Source organism: Rutilus rutilus (assembly GCF_951802725.1).
Source record: "Rutilus rutilus genome assembly, chromosome: 10".
NCBI classification, from domain to species: Eukaryota; Metazoa; Chordata; class Actinopteri; order Cypriniformes; family Leuciscidae; genus Rutilus; species Rutilus rutilus.
The window spans coordinates 936,217-961,409 of NC_140215.1; the positions used below are offsets into that span (position 1 = coordinate 936,217).

At 38.9% G+C, this 25,193-nt stretch overlaps 3 protein-coding genes across 5 annotated transcripts in view; 2 read left to right on the top strand and 1 right to left on the bottom strand.

Moving 5' to 3' along the window:
* The window catches only part of glra2 (glycine receptor, alpha 2), a 24,830-nt gene extending 20,850 nt beyond the window's left edge, over positions 1–3,980 (top strand). Inside the window, exons 8-9 of the mRNA XM_084421174.1 lie at positions 11–160; positions 3,378–3,980. Coding sequence (XP_084277300.1) covers positions 11–160; positions 3,378–3,617 — 390 coding nt within the window. The 3' untranslated portion in view covers positions 3,618–3,980. The remainder of the gene's footprint in view (positions 1–10; positions 161–3,377) is intronic.
* fancb (FA complementation group B) overlaps positions 1–22,706 on the bottom strand; it is a 25,396-nt gene extending 2,690 nt beyond the window's left edge. Inside the window, exons 1-11 of one of the 3 annotated variants that reach the window (XR_014628943.1) lie at positions 22,588–22,673; positions 18,731–19,650; positions 16,556–16,711; positions 15,797–15,889; positions 12,231–12,359; positions 11,239–11,417; positions 9,128–9,486; positions 8,619–8,847; positions 8,111–8,497; positions 7,549–7,741; positions 6,153–6,306 (exon numbers count right to left, since the gene is read on the bottom strand). Coding sequence is in view for 2 of the 3 variants with exons in the window: in XM_084421172.1 (XP_084277298.1) it covers positions 7,723–7,741; positions 8,111–8,497; positions 8,619–8,847; positions 9,128–9,486; positions 11,239–11,417; positions 12,231–12,359; positions 15,797–15,889; positions 16,556–16,711; positions 18,731–19,615 (2,436 nt within the window). In the remaining variant the exon portion in view is untranslated. Of the gene's footprint in view, positions 1–6,152; positions 6,307–7,410; positions 7,742–8,106; positions 8,498–8,618; positions 8,848–9,127; positions 9,487–11,238; positions 11,418–12,230; positions 12,360–15,796; positions 15,890–16,555; positions 16,712–18,730; positions 19,651–22,587 lie in introns of those variants that run through there. The other 2 variants (XM_084421173.1, XM_084421172.1) reach the window with 2 other exon arrangements.
* Positions 22,707–22,741: 35 nt separating this feature from the next.
* mospd2 (motile sperm domain containing 2) overlaps positions 22,742–25,193 on the top strand; it is a 29,981-nt gene continuing 27,529 nt past the window's right edge. Inside the window, exons 1-3 of the mRNA XM_084422250.1 lie at positions 22,742–23,015; positions 23,104–23,161; positions 24,423–24,578. Of these exons, the coding sequence (XP_084278376.1) occupies positions 22,983–23,015; positions 23,104–23,161; positions 24,423–24,578 (247 nt within the window). The 5' untranslated portion in view covers positions 22,742–22,982. The remainder of the gene's footprint in view (positions 23,016–23,103; positions 23,162–24,422; positions 24,579–25,193) is intronic.

Consider the following 25,193-nt stretch of genomic DNA (forward strand, 5'->3'; position numbering starts at 1 on the left):
TGTGTGTTAGGTGTCCTATGTGAAGGCGATAGACATCTGGATGGCGGTGTGTTTGCTGTTCGTGTTCGCCGCCCTGCTGGAGTACGCCGGAGTGAACTTCGTCTCCAGACAACAGAAGGAGTTCCTGCGGCTCAAGCGCAGGCAGAGGCGACACACCAAGGTGCGACACACACTCATGTTCAAGCGCAGGCAGAGGCGACACACCAAGGTGCGACACACACTCATGTTCAAGCGCAGGCAGAGGCGACACACACACTCATGTTCAAGCGCAGGCAGAGGCGACACACACACTCATGTTCAAGCGCAGGCAGAGGCGACACACCAAGGTGCGACACACACTCATGTTCAAGCGCAGGCAGAGGCGACACACACACTCATGTTCAAGCGCAGGCAGAGGCGACACACACACTCATGTTCAAGCGCAGGCAGAGGCGACACACACACTCATGTTCAAGCGCAGGCAGAGGCAACACACACTCATATCCTGCAGGACGGCATGCAGAACATGCTCTTCTTACTCAGTGTGTTTTTCTTGCTTCCAGTCCAAATATCAAACAATTCTTAAATCGAGAAGATAAATAAACTTGTTTCTGTTTAAATTCCCCCATTGGAGGATCATTTTGCTTGTTTTAAGCAAAAACTCACTTCATTTGCATTTATTCACCCAGAAAACTAGACTTAATATCTAATGGTATTTTACTACTTTAGTAAATGCATCTTGATTTAAGATGATATTTGGACTGGAAACAAGACAAACGCACTGAGTGAGAATGTTTTGCAGTGTGTGACTGAAGACACTGGTTTAAAAACGACATTAGCGTCGCCAGCTTTAACGAGCAGCGCATTAACACCAGAGTCAATTACAAATCACTCAAACGCTTCATAATCACCGTTTACTTCGACATCTCGAGGCGGTTTCATCCAGTCAGTTTGTTTACTCATTAATTATTCACAAACATGTGAAAGAATTGCTCATATTTGGGGCTGAAATGAATCTCCAATGGGACAAAAATAACATTAAAGGAATAATTTATCCAGTGATTAAAGCTGGTCGTCATTCACTCGTTTATTTCCTCTCTGGAACGCTAACGAGATGTTAGTCAGAAGCTGTTTTCCATCCAGTTAAATGTACAAAAACACACTATCATAAAACAATCATAAAATTATTGCACTATATTAGACTTCATATGAGTCATATGAGTCAAACATCTGATGTGTGAGTGATAATAAATGATAATTCATGCATTTTCAGGTTTTGTTTTTTTAAAAGTTGGACTTCACTGCTGCTTATTTATGGTAATTAGCTGGTAAAATATTGATTAGCGAATTAAAATGAGTAATATGCTAATACATGATTGCAAATTCTCCATTAGAGTTGGTAAGTTTGATTTATTTCTGTGAATTAGTTCAAAACTGATTCAAGGATTTATTTGTTTAAAATGTTCATTGGTCAAAACCTGTTATTATTCAGTATATAATCTTTTTTCATTTGTTCATGAACAAATTAAAACGCTGCTTTAATATACTAAATGTTCTAGGTAAATAAATAAATAATAATATATATTTTAATTAAATAAAAAAATAAATAAAAATAAAAATACAATTTAATAGACATATTTTAATAAAATGAAAAATATATTTGTATAATTATAATATTATAAATTACAGCACATAAATTATTAATTAAATTCATAAATGTATATGAATTTTTATTTGATAAATATATTATAAAATAATATTAATATTTATAAAATTGTGTGTAGCTACACACTCGCTACACACTCGCTACACACTCGCTATACACTCGCTACACACTCCCTATACACTCGCTACACACTCGCTACACACTCCCTATACACTCGCTATACACTCGCTACACACTCCCTATACACTCGCTACACACTCGCTACACACTCCCTATACACTCGCTACACACTCCCTATACACTCGCTACACACTCGCTACACACTCCCTATACACTCGCTATACACTCGCTACACACTCGCTATACACTCGCTATACACTCCCTATACACTCGCTACACACTCCCTATACACTCGCTACACACTCCCTATACACTCGCTATACACTCGCTACACACTCCCTATACACTCGCTATACACTCGCTACACACTCCCTATACACTCGCTATACACTCGCTACACACTCCCTATACACTCACTACACACTCCCTATACACTCGCTACACACTCGCTACACACTCGCTACACATTCGCTACACACTCGCTACACACTTGTTACACACTCGCTACACACTCGTTACACACTCGCTACACACTCGTTACACACTCGCTACACATTCGCTATACACTCGTTACACACTCGCCTCAACCCCCCTCAGGTGTGTGTGTGTGTGTTATCTCAGAATAAACCCCCTCAGGTGTGTGTGTGTGTGTGTGCGCGTGTGTGTGTTATCTCAGAATAAACCCCCTCAGGTGTGTGTGTGTGCGTGCGTGTGTGTGTTATCTCAGAATAAACCCCCTCAGGTGTGTGTGTGTGTGTGTGTGTGTGTTATCTCAGAATAAACCCCCTCAGGTGTGTGTGTGTGTGTGTGGGGGGGGGGGGGTATTCTGAGATAACACACACACTCACACTCACACACACACAAACACACACACACACACACCTGAGGGGGTTTATTCTGAGATAACACACACACACACACACACACCTGAAGGGGGTTTATTCTGAGATAACACACACACACACACACACACACCTGAGGGGGTTTATTCTGAGATAACACACACACACACACACCTGAGGGGGTTTATTCTGAGATAACACACACACACACACACACCTGAGGGGGTTTATTCTGAGATAACACACACACACACACACACACACACCTGAGGGGGTTTATTCTGAGATAACACACACACTCACACTCACACACACACAAACACACACACACACACACACACACACACACACACACACACACACACACACCTGAGGGGGTTTATTCTGAGATAACACACACACACACACACACACCTGAAGGGGGTTTATTCTGAGATAACACACACACTCACACTCACACACACACAAACACACACACACACACACACACACACACACACACACACACACCTGAGGGGGTTTATTCTGAGATAACACACACACACACACACACACACCTGAAGGGGGTTTATTCTGAGATAACACACACACTCACACTCACACACACACAAACACACACACACACACACACACACACACACACACACACACACCTGAGGGGGTTTATTCTGAGATAACACACACACACACACACACACCTGAAGGGGGTTTATTCTGAGATAACACACACCCCTATAACACAAATTCCCTCTTTATTCCTGAACACACAGGAGGAAGAGTTACAAGATGGCCGCCTGCACTTCGGCTACAGCAAAAGCCCCGCGACCAACGCCATTCAGGAGCCGTCAATCCCGAAGGACTCGGAACCGAACCGGAAGAAGTTTGTGGACCGAGCCAAGCGGATCGACACCGTTTCCCGAGCCGCGTTCCCGATGGTGTTCCTGATCTTTAACGTCTTTTACTGGATCACATACAAGATCATCCGACACGAGAGCGCCAGGAAAGTCTAGTTATGAAAACCGAGGACTTTTATCAATTTAACGTGAATTTCTGATGTGTACGTGATCCGTGGTTGTTGTTGTTGTTGTTGTTGTTGAAAGGTTTCATACGAAAGACACTGTTTTATATGATTGTCTTTTGGATCTTGATAGTTTTTATGAATCGAGTCGTCACTCTCCTCCTCTTTCTACACACAGCTGCACATTTACTGCACACACACACACACACACACACACACACACACACACACACACACACACACCATATATCCAAATCTCACTAAACACATCAATGTTCAGGTTATGTCATCCACAAATCAAAAGAAATATTATAATATATGTTATTAAATAATGTACTATAAAATGTTAGAAAAGTCAGGAAATATAACCAAATTACAAATTAATTAAAATATATTATGAAAATATATGTTTAAAAAACATTAAATTGTAATATTTATATATTTATTTTACAATTTAACATAAGATATATATATGTATATATATATATATATATATATATATATATATATATATATTACACTATATTATATATAAAATATTTATAATATTATATATATATATAAAAAGTACACTATATTAAATACATATATATAATACATATTATCTACAATTTTTAAAAATCCTTTATATAATACATTTTATATACATTATATAAAGTATTTTAAAATGTTAGATAATATTTTTTATATACAAGCATATAATATAGTGTAAGATTATATATATAAAATATCAGATTGTGAAATCTATATTAAACAATATTAATATTGTACAATTTGATATAATATTATGTATAAATATATTTTAAAATATTATGTTAAATGTTAAAATATTAATATATTTTATATTCTGTATATATTAAATATATTATAGTGTAATATTATATTTATATAATAATTTAAAATATAATATTATTCATACATTAATTTTATATCAAATTGTACAGTATTAATATTGTTTAATATAGATTTCATTATCAAATTTTTTTTAAATACATATTTTAAAAAGTCAATTAAATTAATATATATATATTACAATTTGATATAAGATTTTTTAAATATGTATTACATTATATATATTTAAACATAAAATAGTGTCATATTTATATATACTATATTAATATTTTAAAATGTAAAATAATACATAAATATATAATATTGTTTTTTACACACACACACACACACACACACACACACACACACACACACACACAAACTGTCGTCTCAATTTCTTTGTATTTTAAAGAGCACATAATAGTGAAGATCGCAGATGAAAAGCATCTTTATCACGTTGTCTCTCACTAATGTACGGTACGATGTAGATTTGTCTGTTTTCTCATGGCTGTGACGCATAATCAAATGGCATAACCTATTAAATGCTGCATATTCTGAAGAACATTTTCATATTTCAAGTCTATTGAGTCAATTATTTCAAAAAATTGCTGGGTAATACAAATATTGCAAAAACCTGCACACATGAAGTCACTTCATAAAGCATCTGTCCTGTACTCAGCTGCAACGTTTTAAACGGACAGGCAAACAATGTAATCCATTTAACTTTTTAAGAGCCGTCAAAACATCTAAAATATCTGTGGTTTTGCAGCTGCATAAAAATGTATTTAATCAGAATTAAACTTTTGAGTGGCTGTCAATGGAGAGAGATGGTGTAATTCCAGCCTCTTCCAGCAGGGGTAAACCAGACTAAAGCAGAGGAACATTAATGTTAAATCCTCTCAGATCATGTGATCAATGTTGCATCATCCTGTGACTCAAGCTGAGAAACTGAGTTTGCAACAGTTTAGTGATGAAATAACTACTTCTACTGTTAACCCTTAAGAGTTTAAGATAACTAGTTCACCAAGATAAGAGGTTAAAGTGTCTGGATTATTCCTGCTCTAAAGAAACCTTTTCAAATCTGTAACTTCATGATTCTGCTGGTGTTGTATTTCTCTAAAAGCATTTATATATTAGACTAGATACTTTATGAATTACAGCTTGATTATTTACAGGATGAAAAGGAAAATGAACAATGTTGAGGCAAAGTTTCATTTTGATCTCGAACTGATCCGTGCCATAATTTGACCAAACAGGTTGAACAAACAAAATGATGTCACTTCCTGCAGGATAATGTCATTAGGGAACTGGCTTTTTTGTTTTTTGTTCTGGCATGTTTGGATGGAAAGTGAAGAAAACAAAACTAGAGGTATGTCGCATTTGGTGGAAGGAAAGCGTCACTGCATACACAGAGGCCTTAAACCGGCTAGATCTGCTTACTCTTCAACTCTCACAAGCCTAGGCCTTTATTTGATACAGTGGATCAATTAAATTACTGTCACTTTTGATCAATTTAATGTGTCCTTTCTGAATAAAACCCTAATGACCCCAAACTTTTGAATTGATAGTGTACCAGATATAGTCTTTAAATAGTCAAACTTAAACTTATTACAGTGAAAATGCTGGATTTTCAACTAATAAATGCAACAAAGAAATTCTTCAAAAAATAGAAATGTTCCAAGACCCTCACACTCACCATCCTGACGGATCTCAGACACGATCTCCAGGCGGAGACGGATGCTGGTTGCCATGGTAACGCTGGCAGCTGCGAGGACACTTGAAGTGGATGATTATGAATATTTGCTGTGGTCTGTCTGAACACACGGGTTATCTCGGCGGTGTCAGAGAGTCTGGCGGATGAAATGAAGTGCACAGATTAAGTGAGACGCATGTGGACTGTTATTAAACAGCACATCACGGGGGCGATTGCTGACAGAAATAGCAACAGCAAACAAACACACAAAATAATCAAATATTTGATGCAATCAACTTTTTTTAAACAAGAATTTTTTGCTGTCAGAACCATTTGCATTTAACAGTAATGCTTTACAATAATCTGTATGCATATGTTTGAATACATAATATATATATGTGTGTGTGTATATATGTGTGTCTATGTATGTACATACGTGTGTGTTTGTGTATGAATGTATATATAGGTGTCTATGTGTATATATACTGTATATAGGTGTGTATGTATGTAGATATGTGTGTGTGTATACTGTATATAGGTGTGTATGTATGTAGATATGTGTGTGTGTATACTGTATATAGGTGTGTATGTATGTAGATATGTGTGTGTGTATACTGTATATAGGTGTGTATGTATGTAGATATGTGTGTGTGTATACTGTATATAGGTGTGTATGTATGTAGATATGTATGTGTATATGTGTGTCTATGTATGTACATACGTGTGTGTGTGTTTGTGTATGAATGTATATATAGGTGTCTGTGTATATATACTGTATATAGGTGTGTATGTATGTAGATATGTGTGTGTGTATACTGTATATAGGTGTGTATGTATGTAGATATGTGTGTGTATACTGTATATAGGTGTGTATGTATGTAGATATGTGTGTGTGTATGAATGTATATATAGGTGTCTATGTAGATATGTGTGTGTGTATGTGTATAGGTATGTATGTAGCATAGATATGTGTGTATAGGTGTGTGTGTGTGTGTATGTACATATATGTGTGTGAGTGTATATTTATTGGTGTGTCTATGCATGTACATATGTGTTTATATAGGTGTGTGTGTGTATGAATGTATATATAGGTGTCTATGTATGTAGATATGTGTGTGTGAATGTGTATAGGTGTGTATGTATGTAGATATGTGTGTGTGTGTGTGTGTGTGTATATGTGTATATTACACACACACACACACACACACACACACGTATTTATATATGTAAATTTGCAACGCTGAATAAAATGAGACATTTTGAAGTAGAAAGAATGAAACCGTATATTTTGGTCAAACATAGTCCAATAATATTTGCTTTCTTTACAACTTTGAACACATGTATAAGGTCTTCAACGGAAAACAAAAAGCTTTTTATTTATTGTGAACAGTAAACACACATATTTCCTGTAGGTGAAGGACAGATATGGATGATCTGAACATGTTTCATCACGTGTCCTCCTGCAGGACCGACGGGGTCGTGTGGGAAAGCTGAAGTGTTTTCTGTGGAAATGTCACAGAAGTGTCAGGAAGAGAAGACTCGACGCCGAGCCGGAACACGCAGAACAACCGCTTCAGTCTTTCCTTTCCTTCCTACAGAAAATGCAAAGTAACATGGGTTATTTTATTATTTGTGATGTTCCTCATGCTTTTCCTGCATCTTTCCCAAGTTGTTTTAAAAGGAATAATTCAACTAAAAATGTCAATTCTGTCACATTTAATCACACTTTCATCATTTCAAACCGTTATGCTGTTATTTTCCCCCTACAATTGACCCTAAGAACATCAAAAAAGTGTCATTGTCGACAGAACTTCAGCTGAACTGATCTGAATAAGGACACGTGTCTTCTGTAGAGCTTCTGAACTGGTCATTACTTTAATTTTAACGATTCCGATTCCTATTTCAAAAGCAATTTAATGTTACAAGTTTAAAGCTCGACAGCGATGTGTTCCTTTACCTACAGACGAGCCGCTTCCCTCAGAGCGACTTCATCAGCGTCCAGCTGCCTGTCAATCATCCGCTCCACGAGTCTGCTGTAGGCGGAGCCGTCCACCAGGGGGCGGAGCCTCGTGTGGCTCCGCCCCCGTTCCTTAAGCCACGCCTCCCTCCGTCTCTGGAGCGGCTCTGAGGATTCGGGGTCTGATTCCTCCGGTCCTGTCATTCCTCTCTCTCCACACTGGAGCACGAGCGACAGCTCCTGTATTACAGAGATGATCTCCGTCTCCAGAGTCCGGCCCAGATCCGGCCCGGGTCCGCGTGACCTCGGGCTCTCCAGAAACCGGATATGATGCGACGCAGGCAGGAAGTCACACAGCGAGTGCAGGAACTGCAGCAAACGCAGGTCGTCCCTGTGGAGGAGGAAAACACATCGCATTTCAAAGAGGTTCTCAAGATCGTGGATATGTTGTTCATTTATAGTCATATATTGTTGATGTATTTTCATGAACGGACACACACTGATGTCTTCACCTGCACTGGACGCTCAACAGCGCCTGGAACGGGGATCTCTGGTCCCAGTGGAAGAGCCTGAGGTCAGTCGGGTCAGCGATGACCCGCGGGTCGACGTCCAGCACCGAAACACACAGAGACTCGTGAAGAAACCCCTGAACATCCGCCAGTGTGTGATCCGGACACTCGATGAGGAACAACCAGGAGTCCAACAGCGCAGTCAGACTGAGCAGGTCTTCTCTGGCCTCGTCTGAACACACACACACACACACACACACACACATCAACATTACTCTCAAACTAATCACACATCAAATCAAATTTAAAGTCCCCCTGTGGTGAAAAGCTTTTTTTTGCTTGCTTTTTTTTGGGATCGTGTCGAGACTTTGAAGCTGCACTGAAACTCACATCTGGACCTTCAACCCGTTGGACCCCATTGAAGACACTATAACATCTTGGATGACGTGGAGGGAGAGTAAATGATCAGGAAACTTTAACTCTGAAGAGAACTAATGCTTTACGAATCTGACCTGTGTTGAGCTTGCTGTCCTGTAACAGACGCGGATGAAACTTCCCCATGGAAATATCTCTGAGGTCCACTGAGATTCGCCCGCAGAACTGAGAAACCCGAGAAGACCCGGATGATTCTCTGGTGCTGTAATGGAGCATGATGGGACATCTGACGCAGCCTGAGGTTAATAAAGGAGCCAAATCAGTGACGGCGACCAGAGCAAGTGTTGATCCGGGACATTCGGAGCGTCTGATCTTCTTCTCATCAAACGGGCCGTGAGCAACACACACATCTGACTCCGGAAACTGCAGGATCTTAGTGTTTATAACGGGAGCGGCTCCAGAATCCACGACCGAAACGCTCATGTTCATTACAGACCTGACGGAAGAGACAAAGCTGTTATTATATGTCTTGATATTGATGCATTCAGGGCCCTATCTTACACCCGGAGCAATGCAGCGCCAAGCGCGACGCAAGTGTGTTTTGCTAGTTTCAGCCCGACGCAGTTTTCATTTTCACGTCCTGCGCCGCGATGTTTAAATAGCAAATGCATTTGTGCGCCCATGAGCTGCTGGTCTGAGAACGAGTGTGTGTTCTGGTGCATTGATGAGCATTGCTATTTTGAGGAACAGAAATAGACTGAGACATTGACCGACTGAAACAATGGCGGAATATTTGTTTTGTTATTTAAAGAGCGTGTTAGTAATGTGCGCCTATAGGCGGGTCCACAACGCGCTACACTCTGCTTATTACACACACACTCTGCTTATTACACACACAGGGACGCACAGCAACACACAAACATGCCAAATATTTAAAATAAAAGGATTACAATGTAAAAGATTATTATTGTGTGCATAAAGATATGGTGAATCCGGCTTATCCCGTAGATGTTCTGCTTGCGCACGAGCAGATCCGTTTGCGCTCTGGAGACGCGTTCAGTCTTTCCATTATCAAATTCCGTCATGTAAATAGCGAATCCTCCATGTCGCGGGCGCAACTGGCATTTAAAGGGAATGGGAGATGAGACTCTGATTGGTTTAACGCACGTAAATCCCAAAACACACCCATTACTCATTATGAGAATAGAGACAACCCTTTTAAACCAGCGCCGGGAGCACCGACCATTTATCCCGTCGTTAAACTAGCAAAAGTGGATTCCGACACGCCCTGAGTGAACTTGCGTCCCGCGCTTTAGACCATGAGCTTAGATCGTTAAAATAGGGCCCTTAATCTGCAAATCGTCAATTTATCAGATTATCATCATATTAAGCCCCTTTCACACAGAGATTCCGGAAAATACACGGATAAAGTGACCCGGGATTTGACCCGGGATCGTTTGATTTTGGTTCATTCACACTGCCAGTGATTTTCCGGAATCAGAGAGTGCGTTCACACACAACCCGTAAAAATCCCGTAAAAACAAGTGACATCGATGTGACTTGTAATGTCTCAGCAGCGCCTTAAGTTTGCTTATGAGCTGCGATTTCTCTCTCGAGAAACCACGCTTGTGCATTTTTTTCTCTGATTCGATCATAAACTTGCGCATTACGTACCGTTTCACAGCTGGCGAACAATCCCGGCTTCAGCGGCATCACTACGACACGGCATTATTACGGCTTTTGTTCACACAGCGCGCGTTCCGGGACTGAACACGGCAATGTTACTAGGTCCCCAACCCGGCATCGATGCCGGAATCAATCCCGGGTCATGTTTGCGTTCACACAGAAGGCGTTCTGGCAATTTCCCGGCAATTTGCCGGGATCATCGTGCTGTGTGAAAGGGGCTTTAGAGTGATTTCTGAAGGATCATGTGACACTGAGGACTGGAGTAATGATGCTGAAAATTCAGCTTTGATCACAGGAATAAATTACACTTTACTATATATTCACATAGAAAACAGATATTTTACATTGTAATAATATTTCACAATTTTTACAGTATTTTTGATCAAATAAATGCAGTCTTGTTGAGGAGAAGAGACTCAAGAAGGAAGAGAAAACATTAAAAAAACTTTTATACAGTAGTGTAAATAAAAAAAGATTAAATCTGATTCATCCTTTAGTGAAAATCATTGTAGAAAACGCCTTGATTATTATTCTTAGGACTGACTTAAATCTCGTGACATACGTGTTATTCTTGGGTCTCAGAACGACACCGACGATCAAACTCTGTCCAATGACTCTCTGCCAAACTCTGTCCACTTTCAGAAGAGCTTCGGCACATTCAGTCTCCATCTCATCATCCAAGACATCAAGGTCTTCATCTCCAGCATCATCATCCTCATCCCACAGAGAAACAAGCCCTTCCTACGGCACAGATACACACAAACCGGGTATAAAAAGTGTGTTCAAGTGTTGACTTTAAATTTCAGCACTTTTTAAAGAGCACCTATTCTGCTTCTTCCTCATGTTCATCTGTGTTTAGTGTGTAGTGTTGCTGTTTGAGCATCAAAAAGTCCCTCCATTACAACAAGAAACAAAGTCGCTTTCCAGAACCTTCACTGTCTCTGATGTTCAGCGGTGGATCAAACATCACAACCTTAAAGAACCAGTTGAAGACATCTTTCACTAGTCTTAAAGGGGTCTTCTTGTGATTTTTAACGTTTTCATCTTTCTTTAGTGTGTAATGTTGAAGTTAGAGCATTAAAAAGTGAGTTATTCTCTATATCAGTGTCAGTGTTCCTGAACTCCTGAAACACCTCCATTGTAGTCTTGAGTTTCTTCCGGGAACGAACACGTCACAGTATTCCTCATTATAATAATTCATACGCAGAATAAAGGGGCGGGGCCTGGTTGAGTTAGTTAGTAGTGTGTTAAACTGGCGGTTATGGTAAGGGGCGGGGCATTTCCCAAACACACTCGAAGCGCTCGACCAATCACAACACACTGCTCCAGCCGACCAATCAGAGCACAGTGTGCTTTTCAGAAGGAAGGGGCTTCATAGAGACAGGAAGTAAACAGAGCGTTACTGACAGACTGGGAAGAGAGGAGCCGCAACAATGGAGAATATGAGGAAAACATTCAAGCAGGAAAACCTGTTCTAGTAGAGCCTGAAAACACTTTATAATAGGCCATCTTTAATCCATTTTTATTTTGATATTACTATGAAAGTTGAAGAACCTGTTCTGGAGGGAATATCACATGTTCTCGTCCTGATACCAGGTCAGTCAAGGCCACTAAAGACTGTAGTATGAGTCTGTCTTTGACCTCCACGTCTCTCTGAAGGTCTTCAAGGAAGTTCAGGCCGCTCTAAAGTCAGAACAAACCAAGAACAACAGCAGAGAGGAAGACGTTTCAGAGGAATATCTCAATGCATGTCTAAAAACAAATTAAAATTAATTATATGATACTTTCATTGTACAAAACTTCTTTGGAGCTTGTATGAAATGCTTTTACAATGCAACTACAAGTGCATAACTGAAAAAAATTTACTTAGTTTTTAAACATTTTATATTATATTTTGTTTTTAAAAATGCATGCATTTTAATTATTGTGTACTTCTTGGAGCTTTGGAACAGGGTTATTATAGTTAAATAAAAAACAATATTAAAACAAAACTGAGATAAAATAAAATATGGAAATTGCCATTTAAGAAATTCTCATTTTCATTCAGTTTAACTTGATGTACTAAAATTACTCAAATAAAAATTACTAAAACTATATAGATATATTAAAAAACAAAACCTAATAAAATGGCAAAAACACACAACAAAATGACTAAAATAACAAAAATAAAATGGATTTTTTTTTAAATAAAAACTATTGTAACATTTTCTACAAGCTCTCATTTTTTAACATTAGTTAATGCATTAACTAACAATGATTCATATATTTATACAGCGTTTATTAACCTGTGTTAATGTTATATAATAAAATGCTCATGTTCACATTAGCTCACAGTGCATTAACTAATAACAGATACAACTTTGGATCGTAAAAATGCACGAGTAAATTTTTTAATTAACATTAAGATTAAGATTAATAAATGCTGTAGAAGTATATTTTATTCTTATTTCATGTTTACTAATGCAACTTTATTGTAAAATGTGTTACCACAACTATTAATAAAAACTATGATACTAATATTATAACACTTGTATTATGGACAGAATTATGTGAAATAACACATCTTTGCTTGAGCAATTCTTATAATATCACCATTTTAGAAGAAAGTAAACTCATTAAGAGTCTATAAGAAAAGCCTTTTATTGGTTCCCACGATTTTATGGATTTATTTTCAATTAATTTGGTTTTAATTAAATTTTATGAATTAAACAGCTCGTAAATGTACTTTATCACAAGAAAAAGTTATAGAAAGGGTTCTTTAAAATGAGTCTAGAACCCTAGAGTTGTGCACTGAACCCCACCTAGAACCCTAGAGTTGTGTACTGAACCCCACCTAGAACCCTAGAGTTGTGCACTGAACCCCACCTAGAACCCTAGAGTTGTGCACTGAACCCCACCAAGAACCCTAGAGTTGTGCACTGAACCCCACCTAGAACCCTAGAGTTGTGCACTGAACCCCACCTAGAACCCTAGAGTTGTGTACTGAACCCCACCTAGAACCATAGAGTTGTGCACTGAACCCCACCTAGAACCCTAGAGTTGTGCACTGAACCCCACCTAGAACCCTAGAGTTGTGCACTGAACCCCACCTAGAACCCTAGAGTTGTGCACGGAACCCCACCTAGAACCCTAGAGTTGTGCACTGAACCCCACCTAGAACCCACCTAGAACCCTAGAGTTGTGCACTGAACCCCACCTAGAACCCTAGAGTTGTGCACTGAACCCCACCTAGAACCCTAGAGTTGTGCACTGAACCCCACCTAGAACCCTAGAGTTGTGCACTGAACCCCACCTAGAACCCTAGAGTTGTGCACTGAACCCCACCTAGAACCCTAGAGTTGTGTACTGAACCCCACCTAGAACCCTAGAGTTGTGCACTGAACCCCACCTAGAACCCTAGAGTTGTGCACTGAACCCCACCTAGAACCCTAGAGTTGTGTACTGAACCCCACCTAGAACCCTAGAGTTGTGCACTGAACCCCACCTAGAACCCTAGAGTTGTGCACTGAACCCCACCTAGAACCCACCTAGAACCCTAGAGTTGTGCACTGAACCCCACCTAGAACCCTAGAGTTGTGCACTGAACCCCACCTAGAACCCTAGAGTTGTGCACTGAACCCCACCTAGAACCCTAGAGTTGTGCACTGAACCCCACCTAGAACCCTAGAGTTGTGCACTGAACCCAGAGTTGTGCACTGAACCCCACCTAGAACCCTAGAGTTGTGCACTGAACCCCACCTAGAACCCTAGAGTTGTGCACTGAACCCCACCTAGAACCCTAGAGTTGTGCACTGAACCCCACCTAGAACCCTAGAGTTGTGCACTGAACCCCACCTAGAACCCTAGAGTTGTGTACTGAACCCCACCTAGAACCCTAGAGTTGTGCACTGAACCCCACCTAGAACCCTAGAGTTGTGTACTGAACCCCACCTAGAACCCTAGAGTTGTGCACTGAACCCCACCTAGAACCCTAGAGTTGTGCACTGAACCCCACCAAGAACCCTAGAGTTGTGCACTGAACCCCACCTAGAACCCTAGAGTTGTGCACTGAACCCCACCTAGAACCCTAGAGTTGTGTACTGAACCCCACCTAGAACCATAGAGTTGTGCACTGAACCCCACCTAGAACCCTAGAGTTGTGCACTGAACCCCACCTAGAACCCTAGAGTTGTGCACTGAACCCCACCTAGAACCCTAGAGTTGTGCACTGAACCCCACCTAGAACCCTAGAGTTGTGCACTGAACCCCACCTAGAACCCACCTAGAACCCTAGAGTTGTGCACTGAACCCCACCTAGAACCCTAGAGTTGTGCACTGAACCCCACCTAGAACCCTAGAGTTGTGCACTGAACCCCACCTAGAACCCTAGAGTTGTGTACTGAACCCCACCTAGAACCCTAGAGTTGTGCACTGAACCCCACCTAGAACCCTAGAGTTGTGCACTGAACCCCACCTAGAACCCTAGAGTTGTGTACTGAACCCCACCTAGAACCCTAGAGTTGTGCACTGAACCCCACCTAGAACCCTAGAGTTGTGCACTGAACCCCACCTAGAACCCTAGAGTTGTGTACTGAACCCCACCTAGAACCCTAGAGTTGTGCACTGAACCCCACCTAGAACCCTAGAGTTGTGCACTGAACCCCACCTAGAACCCACCTAGAACCCTAGAGTTGTGCACTGAACCCCACCTAGAACCCTAGAGTTGTGCACTGAACCCCACCTAGAACCCTAGAGTTGTGCACTGAACCCCACCTAGAACCCTAGAGTTGTGCACTGAACCCCACCTAGAACCCTAGAGTTGTGCACTGAACCCAGAGTTGTGCACTGAACCCCACCTAGAACCCTAGAGTTGTGCACTGAACCCCACCTAGAACCCTAGAGTTGTGCACTGAACCCCACCTAGAACCCTAGAGTTGTGCACTGAACCCCACCTAGAACCCTAGAGTTGTGCACTGAACCCCACCTAGAACCCTAGAGTTGTGTACTGAACCCCACCTAGAACCCTAGAGTTGTGCACTGAACCCCACCTAGAACCCTAGAGTTGTGTACTGAACCCCACCTAGAACCCTAGAGTTGTGTACTGAACCCCACTGAAGCTTTACCTGGTCAGTAGAGTTTACCTGCAGTCTGGATTCTAGCGCTTGAACTGTGAGAAGGAAGTTCTCCTGCGCCGTGTCTGATGTGTTCAGGACCGCTCCGTCTGATCGTCCACACTGCAAAACACTTACAGTTTCAACATAGAGCAAATTCATTTATTTAATAGAATGCATTTAACTCTAATGTCAGTGTCTTGTACTTTATCACATGGTTAATTTGTATCAAATTGACACAATCTGATTGCAAATGACAATTTCCTTAAAGTCTCCCTGTGGTGAAAGTCCAGCGTTTAATGTTGTTTGTGTGTCTATGTGGTGTTTTTAATACGCTTTAAGACAAACCATGTGTAAATTCATAAGTCGACACCATTGCTGAGTATTTCCTCCTTAAAACTGCAGTGAACCAAAGACAGTCTCAAACACACGCTTTGAAATCGCTGGTGTTTCTGACATCACAAACTACCTTGTAACCAATCAGATCAACGTGTGATCGTCAACCAGTGGATCTCTGAGCTGAGTGAGTGAGTGAGTGGAGGCGGGGCTCATTTGCATATTCATAGAGCCGCGCATACTAAATGAGGCAAGGGTGTCGAGTTACAGTCAAGATATTTTAAGGCATGAAGATTAAATATGTCATTTTGGTGATCAAAGATGAGTTTTAAGAGATAAGATGATTGACTACAGAGGGACTTTAATAAATATCAGTGTATTCTATCAAACTCTACAGAGGCTAAACAAGTTGCGTCATGAAGCAAAAGCTTAAGAATGAAACCGTTGACGCACAGAATAAGTGACGGCGCACAGATCGGTGAGCACGAAGTTTCTGAGCAGATCTCCAGGTGCATTCTGGTCCTCGAACACGAGCAGCATCTGATCCGACCCGCATCTCACGAAGTCGTCGACGAGCAGCGAACACACTCCTGTCCAACACCACGCCACCTGACACACACACACAACACACATTGATTTCTTTTATTTCTTTCCCCCAAAAAAATTACATAAAAATTCTTATTGAGCCATAACTTTCGACTGGTAGTGTAAATATAAGTTTACTAGGTGCAAAAAGACACCGAAAACAAGCTTATTATTTAACGCGTCTTTAACACAAACCTGCATTAGACATAACACTGACAAGTTTAACTCCAGTGTGTGTGTAGACGCTCCTCTCGTCTCTTGAAAGAGCTCCTGGATTAGCATACGCTGCGATGCATCGAGACAGATAATATATAATCTGACATTCTCTTCCGCTTTGAAATGTTCCGGTGGAAACGCTAACCTTTAATGCAGGTTTTAATAGTAAATCCTGTACAGTATAAACTCCTGAGCTGTGATTGACAGGACAAGCTCTCAAAGAGCCACAGTCTGCTTATGTTTATCGTTTATTAACCAGGCCGAAAGATAACTTAAAATTATTTAAAATGAGACAAAAGAAAGCTAAACCAGCTAAGAATCGAGATTATATCATGCTCCTTATTTTCATTTGTAACCTCAACGACTGACATTTTTATGTTGGTCTTTTATTTTATGTTCCACGAAAACCTGGATCCCCTCCATGAGGGGATTTCAACAGTGTGATTTCTAGACCTGAAAAATCATGAAAATAAATAAAATCCTAATAAGTTATTTTATTGGTCGACACCAATAGTAAAAAATAAAATAAATACAAATAAAATAAAAGCAAAAAAATTAAAAGTTGTAAAAAAAACACACAAAAAAAAACAACTTAAATAAAATAAATTAATAATACAATAAATGTCGGCGCCAATAGCCCCATGGTTAACGCGCCGACATATAGCGCAACTGCGCCTCCGGCGACCCAAGTTCGATTCCCAGCTCGAGGTCCTTTGCCGATTCCCTTCCCCTCTCTCTCCACCCCACGCTTTCCTGTCAAAATCTCTACTGTCCTATCAAATAAAGGCACAAAAAGACCAAAAACATAACTTGCAAAAAAATAAAAATAATAATACAATAAATAGACATTAAAAAAATAAATAAAAATCACACAATACTTTATTTTTAATTATCTGTTATTTTTAAATATAAAAATATTATTTAATAATAAAATAAGTTATGATAATGATAATAATAATAATAATAATAAACCGTTAAATTCAGTGGTACTAGAAATAATAATATTTTTGTTTAGTATTGTATCATTTTTTTAATAAGGTTAAGAAACTATTTTAAGAACCTTATCCTGTAATATGAATTAAAATAATTCTAAAAAATTTAAATAATATTTTCTCTGCAAGCATGTCAAAAAATAATCCGATCAGATTTCTTCTCCTTCTGACGTATGAAGAGGATCTTATTATAATATTAGCGGCCCTTAATCTGCACGTTTACACACACCAGCCGACATTTGGTTTCACAAGAGACAACAGAGACCAGTTCTAACGCAATGATGAAGATCCAGCAAAGCCTGAAACTGTTCTGTGGTTGAGCACAGACGAGCACTGAACACTATTGACCAGAACATGTCACCGCTGTCTTATAAACACCTCAGGAACTGTGGACACTTGTGGAGAAGTTCAACATGATGATGAGATGATCAATGTAACTCCACAACAACTACACAAATGTCTCCACTAACATTCAGAAGCTCTTCCTGAGTCTCTCCGTAAGGCTGCACTCGCTACTGGTTATTCTGGGATTCTGGATGAGTGAGATTGGCCTGTTCTGTTATTGCCGGAGTTTCTGAAGCTCGTGTAAAGACTCCGCCCTCTTCTGAACGGAGGCGGAGCTAAAGCTCATTTGCATTTAAAGCGACACACAAAAACGGCTTGTTTTTGCTCACACCCAAAAAAGGGCAAATTTGAAAAGCTGTAATAAATGATCTGGGGGGAATTTTGAATAAATGTATTTTATTATTTAATGGTTTGACTGTATATTACATCTTGTGAAAAGGGGCATAATATGTCACCTTTAATGCTTTTAAATCACAAAAAAAAACCTGACCTGGAAAGTGTGGTTCCACACGGCGCAGACGTTCCCGTGACTGAAGCTCACGATGACGAGACGCTCGTTCCTCCGCGTGTGAACCGTCTGAACGCTCAGCGGATGCTCGTACGGAAGAGCGCACACATCCCGAGGGAGTCCGTCCTCAAAGCGGACCAGCTGTTTCGTGCTCGTGGCCGCCAGAACACGTGACTTAAACAATCCGCCGTCTTCCTCCGCGGAGAGAACCATCATGCACTGCATCACAGAGACGTAAGCGTTCGGCACGAAACATGCGGCGGCACAGCGTTCGTCGGCGTCTTCAATGAAATAAAGCGTGTTTTTCACATCAGATGAATCATTCGTAGTGCCTTGAACCACTATTTTTCTTTTATGAAGAGGAAGTTCGCCAATAAACTTGATTGATTTAAAAGGAATCGGGACTTCTTTTACACCGCCGCTCTGCGACGACACATAGAAAACTGAGTTTTCATAACTCCAAATCAACGTGGGACCCTGCAATATTGAAACATGGTCTCTAATCTCGTACGGTGACGCGAACTCAACATGAAGCTTTCCTTCGATGGAGTAAAGCATGTATTTAAAAGCTGATGTCCTTTTCTTGCATATTCTCAGTAAAACACAAGGCACTTTTTGTCTCAGCTGCACGTCGAGCGCAGAAGCGCAGTGAACGATGTGCGTCTCCGAAGAGTTCTCTTTGTGTATCAGGTGTGTGTTATGATCTGTAACGGAGAAGGTCTGCGAGGTTTGATCGAAGGAAAGACGGAGGACAGAAACTTCTGAGCCTTTGCGATGATCTCGGGTTTTTGAGCTCGAACTCTTGCTCTGGAACACAAGCACTTCTCCTCCGAACGAGAGCATCGAGACGAGCCGCTCCGCCGCCATCGTCTTATCAGTCGAAACAACACTCGAACGATCAGCTGGAGGAAAAAGAGGAGAAAACACACTTAAAACTTTAACATGGAAAACATTCGAGAGGAAATGCATTGCAACACGACACATTTCCGAAGCGTTTAGTGTTTAATAGATATGTGCACCGATAAATCACTTAGAATAAACTAGAGCTGGGTAAAAAAATATAGATTTCACGATTTTAATCGATTCTCATTTTTACGAACCGATATCGATTCTTAAATCCCAAGAGTCGATTAGTCATCCTGTTCTCAGTTGATGAATGAATGTAACATTGTAGCGCATCCCATCCAATATATCGCAATAATCTTTGTGCTTTGTTACTATTGATATGAAACAAAGTCTCAAATTATGTCCATTTTCTTACGAAATTCCAAAACATAAATAGCGTTTTGTCGCTGTGGCGTGAGATCGCTCTGGCTCAGCTCTAGAGAAGCACATGATCTTCTCTTCCGCCTTAATAACACCAGTTACAGCGCGAGACAAACATGAATGAGCTTCTGAAAGTGTGTTAAAGACAGAGTACAACTTATAGAAGTCCGTATCATGTGACATGGAGTCGCCCAATCAGTGTTTCAACCGTGGAAAGACGTCAGTAAAACAGCTTGTAAACAATGTCATGTAACGTCACATTTACCTCAGAAAAACCATGTGACCATAAACTCGTCAGTCAGCGAGAAACATTAACTCTAGAGAGGAGCATTCTGCTAAATATATGAACCATATTACATATTCATTATAATTTTTAATGTTCTTCAATATTTAATGCATGTTTGAATAAATCTAGCAAGTTTTTATGACAGCCACCATTTAAATGTTTACATTTCATATAACTTTATTATTATACAAATAAATAAAAGTGTAATTTAAGGATATACAAATCAGTTCATTTTTACCTTCAATATTATAGTCGGCTAATGAAGCCTATAGGCTACCACTGACTCAGTTTACAGCGTTAGTGAAGAGATTTGTTAAGAGATTTGAAATGTGCCATGTGTTGTACCTGATATCCAAAATAATCAATATTGAATCGAAATCGAATCGAATTGTGAAATTTGTGTCAATACCCAGCCCTAGAATAAACACTGCAATATTCAACAACAACAAAAAATTCGATTTTGATTACATTCTTTAATACTTTTGAAAATGACGCTGATAATGTGTTTCATTTTCAAATAATGCTACGAAGTGCTAAAAAAGGATTTATTTATTGTTTATATAACAAGATCAATACAGATGCTCTATATACTAAGAACCTGAGAAATTTAACGAAAAATATACAATTTATCAAATATAAATAGTTACTATTAAACAATAGTTGTGAGATTATCATTAGGCAGATGGCTTTATCTGAAGCATCTTGCATTGCGTTTCAAATCGTATGAGCTAGCGACGCACGATACATCGGCCACCATATCGGTATCGGCCGATAAAAGTTCATTTTTAATGTTGTCGTTATCGGCCTGATAAGAAAATTTGGCCGATATATTAAAGCTGATAAATAATGTATTATTTCCTTCAGCTGAGACTCTTCAGATGCGACTGTTCAACATGATGGTTTTGAATAGCTTGGAATATGATTGTAATCACTTCAAGAAAGGAAAATACAGTTCAGTGCAGCGCAAGTCCGTCATATCGGCTGCATACAATTATGAGAACTTTATAATGTTTTTGGGTTATGGCTTTTAATGGTGAGACTTTTGTTTTTTGTAATCAGGCTCTCAAAAATTATATAAAAATTTGGATTTAAAATTATCGACCAATATATCGGTTATCGGCTTTCCAATATAAAGAATTATCGGTTATCGGTATCGCCGTAAATGTTCAAATCGCTGCATCCCTAGTGTATAACATTGAGAATGATGATAATTTGGTTGAAATCTTGAAAGGAGTTCATGTAAAGTTCACTGAGTGTCACATTTGATATCAGGCGTTTATGGCTCATATAGTGAGAATATGAAGGAAAAAACAGCTCGGTTTATTAAAAAATTAGCAATTTGGTGCAGATGCTGATATTTATATGAAATTCTAATGCTTGTAATATAAATCAATGAGATCTTTATAACAGTATAGCATAAACTGCATATAAAAATCAATATCCGTCAATAATATGTCTTAGTCAGATGATATTTAAATGCTTAGTTTTATGATCAAAGCTCTGTAGTTTTAACATATAATGCAATGCAATGATGATATATTGAAAATATAACAATTATATAATATTTAACATTCTGTATGCACTATTAAGTTACAGTTAATAGTGTTTATGTAGCCTACATCGTTTCTACAAAAATTGCGTAAATTAGTTTCAATTAGTTTGTAACTGATATAATGAAAATTGTGCCTTTAATATTAATATGGAAGCCCATTTCCACCACATAAGAAAATAAAATCATGCTTTTATAAATCGTAATTATGCCATAGAAAGTCGAAATTAGACATACCAAGTCAAAATTATGACAAAGTTTTATGACTTAGTTTGTCGTAATTTCGACTTTTCATCTCATAATTGACTTAGTATGTCAATTTCGACTTTCTATGTTATAAATATGACTGAGTATGTAATAACTTCGACTTTTAATCTCATAATTGACTTAGTATGTCATAATTTCTACTTTCTGTTAATAAATATGACTAAGTATGTCATAATTTCGATGTTATGACTTAGTATGTCAATTTCGACTTTTCATCTCATAATGGACTTAGTATGTACTAGTAATTTCTACTTTCTATGTTATTAACATGCCGTTGTGTGTCACAAATTCGACTTTTCATCTCATAATTGACTCAGTATGCACTAATTCAGACTTTTTATGTCATAATGGTTTACAAAATAATGCTGTTTCCCCCTAATGTGGCGGAAATGGGCTTCCATGTGATACAGCATATGATGCACTATTAAATCCAGGAAATATATATGTGACAAAACTGGTTTCATACTGTACCTCTGGATGACTCTCACATTTTTTACTCTGGAATGAATGTGTGTGTATGTATTATTCTCACACGCTTCTTCTCTTCCTCAAAGTGCGCGCGTGTTTACAGCACGTCACGTTTTCCGGGTATCTCTTAAAGAAACAGTGCTACAGTTCAATCACCGTTTCACAAATAAGTGATGTTGTCATAGGCTTTTGCTGTTTTTAGATTGCGCACATGATGCAATCATTTGCCTTAAATTGCCAGAGCTCATCAGAGGAACTTTATCTTGCAGCAAAAGCCTGTTCAAAGGTTAGTTTGACATCTCCGAGCCAACATGGCGTCATCCAGCGTCCAGTTTCGCGGAGTCTGCGGTCAGTCCCACTGAAGACCAGGCCACTGCTGACTGACAGTGCGCACCATCATGGCGGACGCAGGACAGACGGAATCAGAGCAGGTAATCACACAGCTAAACAAAACAAGCATTTCGCGTTTTATTCTCATCTGAAACGGATTTATAAATAATATTTCACTCTCTCCAAAAGGACATCGAGAGCAAGATCGAAGAAACACGACAGAGGTTTAAAAGCGAGTATGTTGAGGGTGAGTTAGCAGTACGCTAAGTTCTCAAGCTTCACAATAACATTCATCACTGAAGTCTTGATCTCATAATTGCTTATTAATTCAGATATTAAATATGAAAAAGTATCCACAATGACATTTAGGACTTTAGAGGATCACGTGTCATTCATTATAAGAGCAGATGTTTAATATTTGATTTCACAGCTGTTGGATTCAACTGTCAGTCAGAAGTCAAAATTCATGTTTTAATCATAATGTTGATTTTTGTTTTGCTGTTTTTAAAGGAATAAGTAGCGATACGTGCAAAAAGTCAGTCTTACAGTATTTGCATATAGTGTTTTATGACATTTCCTGGGATGTAGTATGAAAATATACTCTCATGTACGCTTTTTATTACATTTCCTTGTAACGTTAAATAGTTTATAACCAGGTTAACTTGTATTGTGCAGTGTCAGAATAGTGTGTTTAAATTCATTTATTGCTGTGATGCAAAGCAAAGTTTTAAAATATATTAAAAAAGAAAACCATTATTTTAAATTGTAATAATATTTCACAATATTACTGTTTTTTTCTGTATTTTTTTATCAAATAAATGCAGGCTTGATGAGCATTAGAGACATCTTTCAAAAACATTAAGAATAGTAATGTTTCCAATCTTTTGACCAGTACTGTATGTATATGTATGTGTGTGTGTGAAATAAATAGCGATGCACCGATATGAAAATTTTGGCCGATACCGATAACCGATCATTTTTTGTATTTGAAAGCCGATTACCGATATATTGGCTGATAAATCTAAATCCAAATTTGTATAGGCTATAATTTTTGAGGGCCCGATTACAAAAACTAAAGTCTCACCATTAAAAGTAATGTCCCAAGCTCACAATTATTATGATGTTTTCATTATAATTTTATGTAGCCGATATGACAGACTTGTGTTGCACTGAACTGTATTTTCCTTTTTCAAAGTGATTCCAATCATATTTCAAACAATTCACAACCATCATGATGAACAGTCGCATCTGAAGAGTCTCAGCTGAAGGAAATAATACATTATTAATGAGCTTTAATATATCGGCCACATTTTCTTATCGGGCCGATAACGATATTAAAAATTAACATATATCGGCCGATACCGATATGGTGGCCGATATATTGTGCATCCTTAAAAATAATACTAAATAATATTTATATAAATGCATAAACACAGATTTATGCATATCTGTGTATTTACTTCGACTAATTGAAACCCTGCCCTGCTGTCTCTAACTCAATCTCTCAGAGTCCCAGGACAAATATGACAGCCGAGACGTGGAGAAGCTCCTCCGAGACGACGCTCTGCTGGAAGGATACCTCACGTGGAGACACTTCGTTGTGGACGACACCTTGAAGATGATCGACGAGAGCTTGCAGTGGAGGAGAGAGTTTCAGCTCAACGGTGTGTGTGTGTGTGTGTGTGTGTGATGCTGTTTCACAGAAACAGGCTGAAATGAGGAAGTTACTCACATGCTCAACGGTTCCTGTTGTGTGAATCTTGTGAAAGCAAACATGTCTAGGCCACATTTACCAAAAAGAAAATTCTGCTTATTTAATGCAAACTTTTGCAGTGTGAAACTATTTTAATGACAGTTTCCAACCCCATAAAAATATTTCTGGAATATGACGTAATTTCATCTGTTATAAATGACTTAGTATGTCATAATTTCGACTTTTCATCTCATAATTGACTCAGTATGTCATAATTTCAACTTTCGATGTTATAAATATGACTTAGTATGTGTTAATTTCACCTGTTATAAATGACTTATGTCATAATTTCGACTTTTCATCTCATAATTGACTCATTCATAATTTCGTCTTTCGATGTTATAAATATAGCTTAGTATGTCATAACTTCATCTTTCTATGTTATAAATGATTTCGAATGTCGTAATTTCGACTTTATCTCATAATTGACTCTTTCATAATTTCATCTTTCTATGTAATAAATATGTCATAAGTATGTCATAATTTCGACTTGTCAAAACATGTCCTGGCCACATTTACCAAAAAG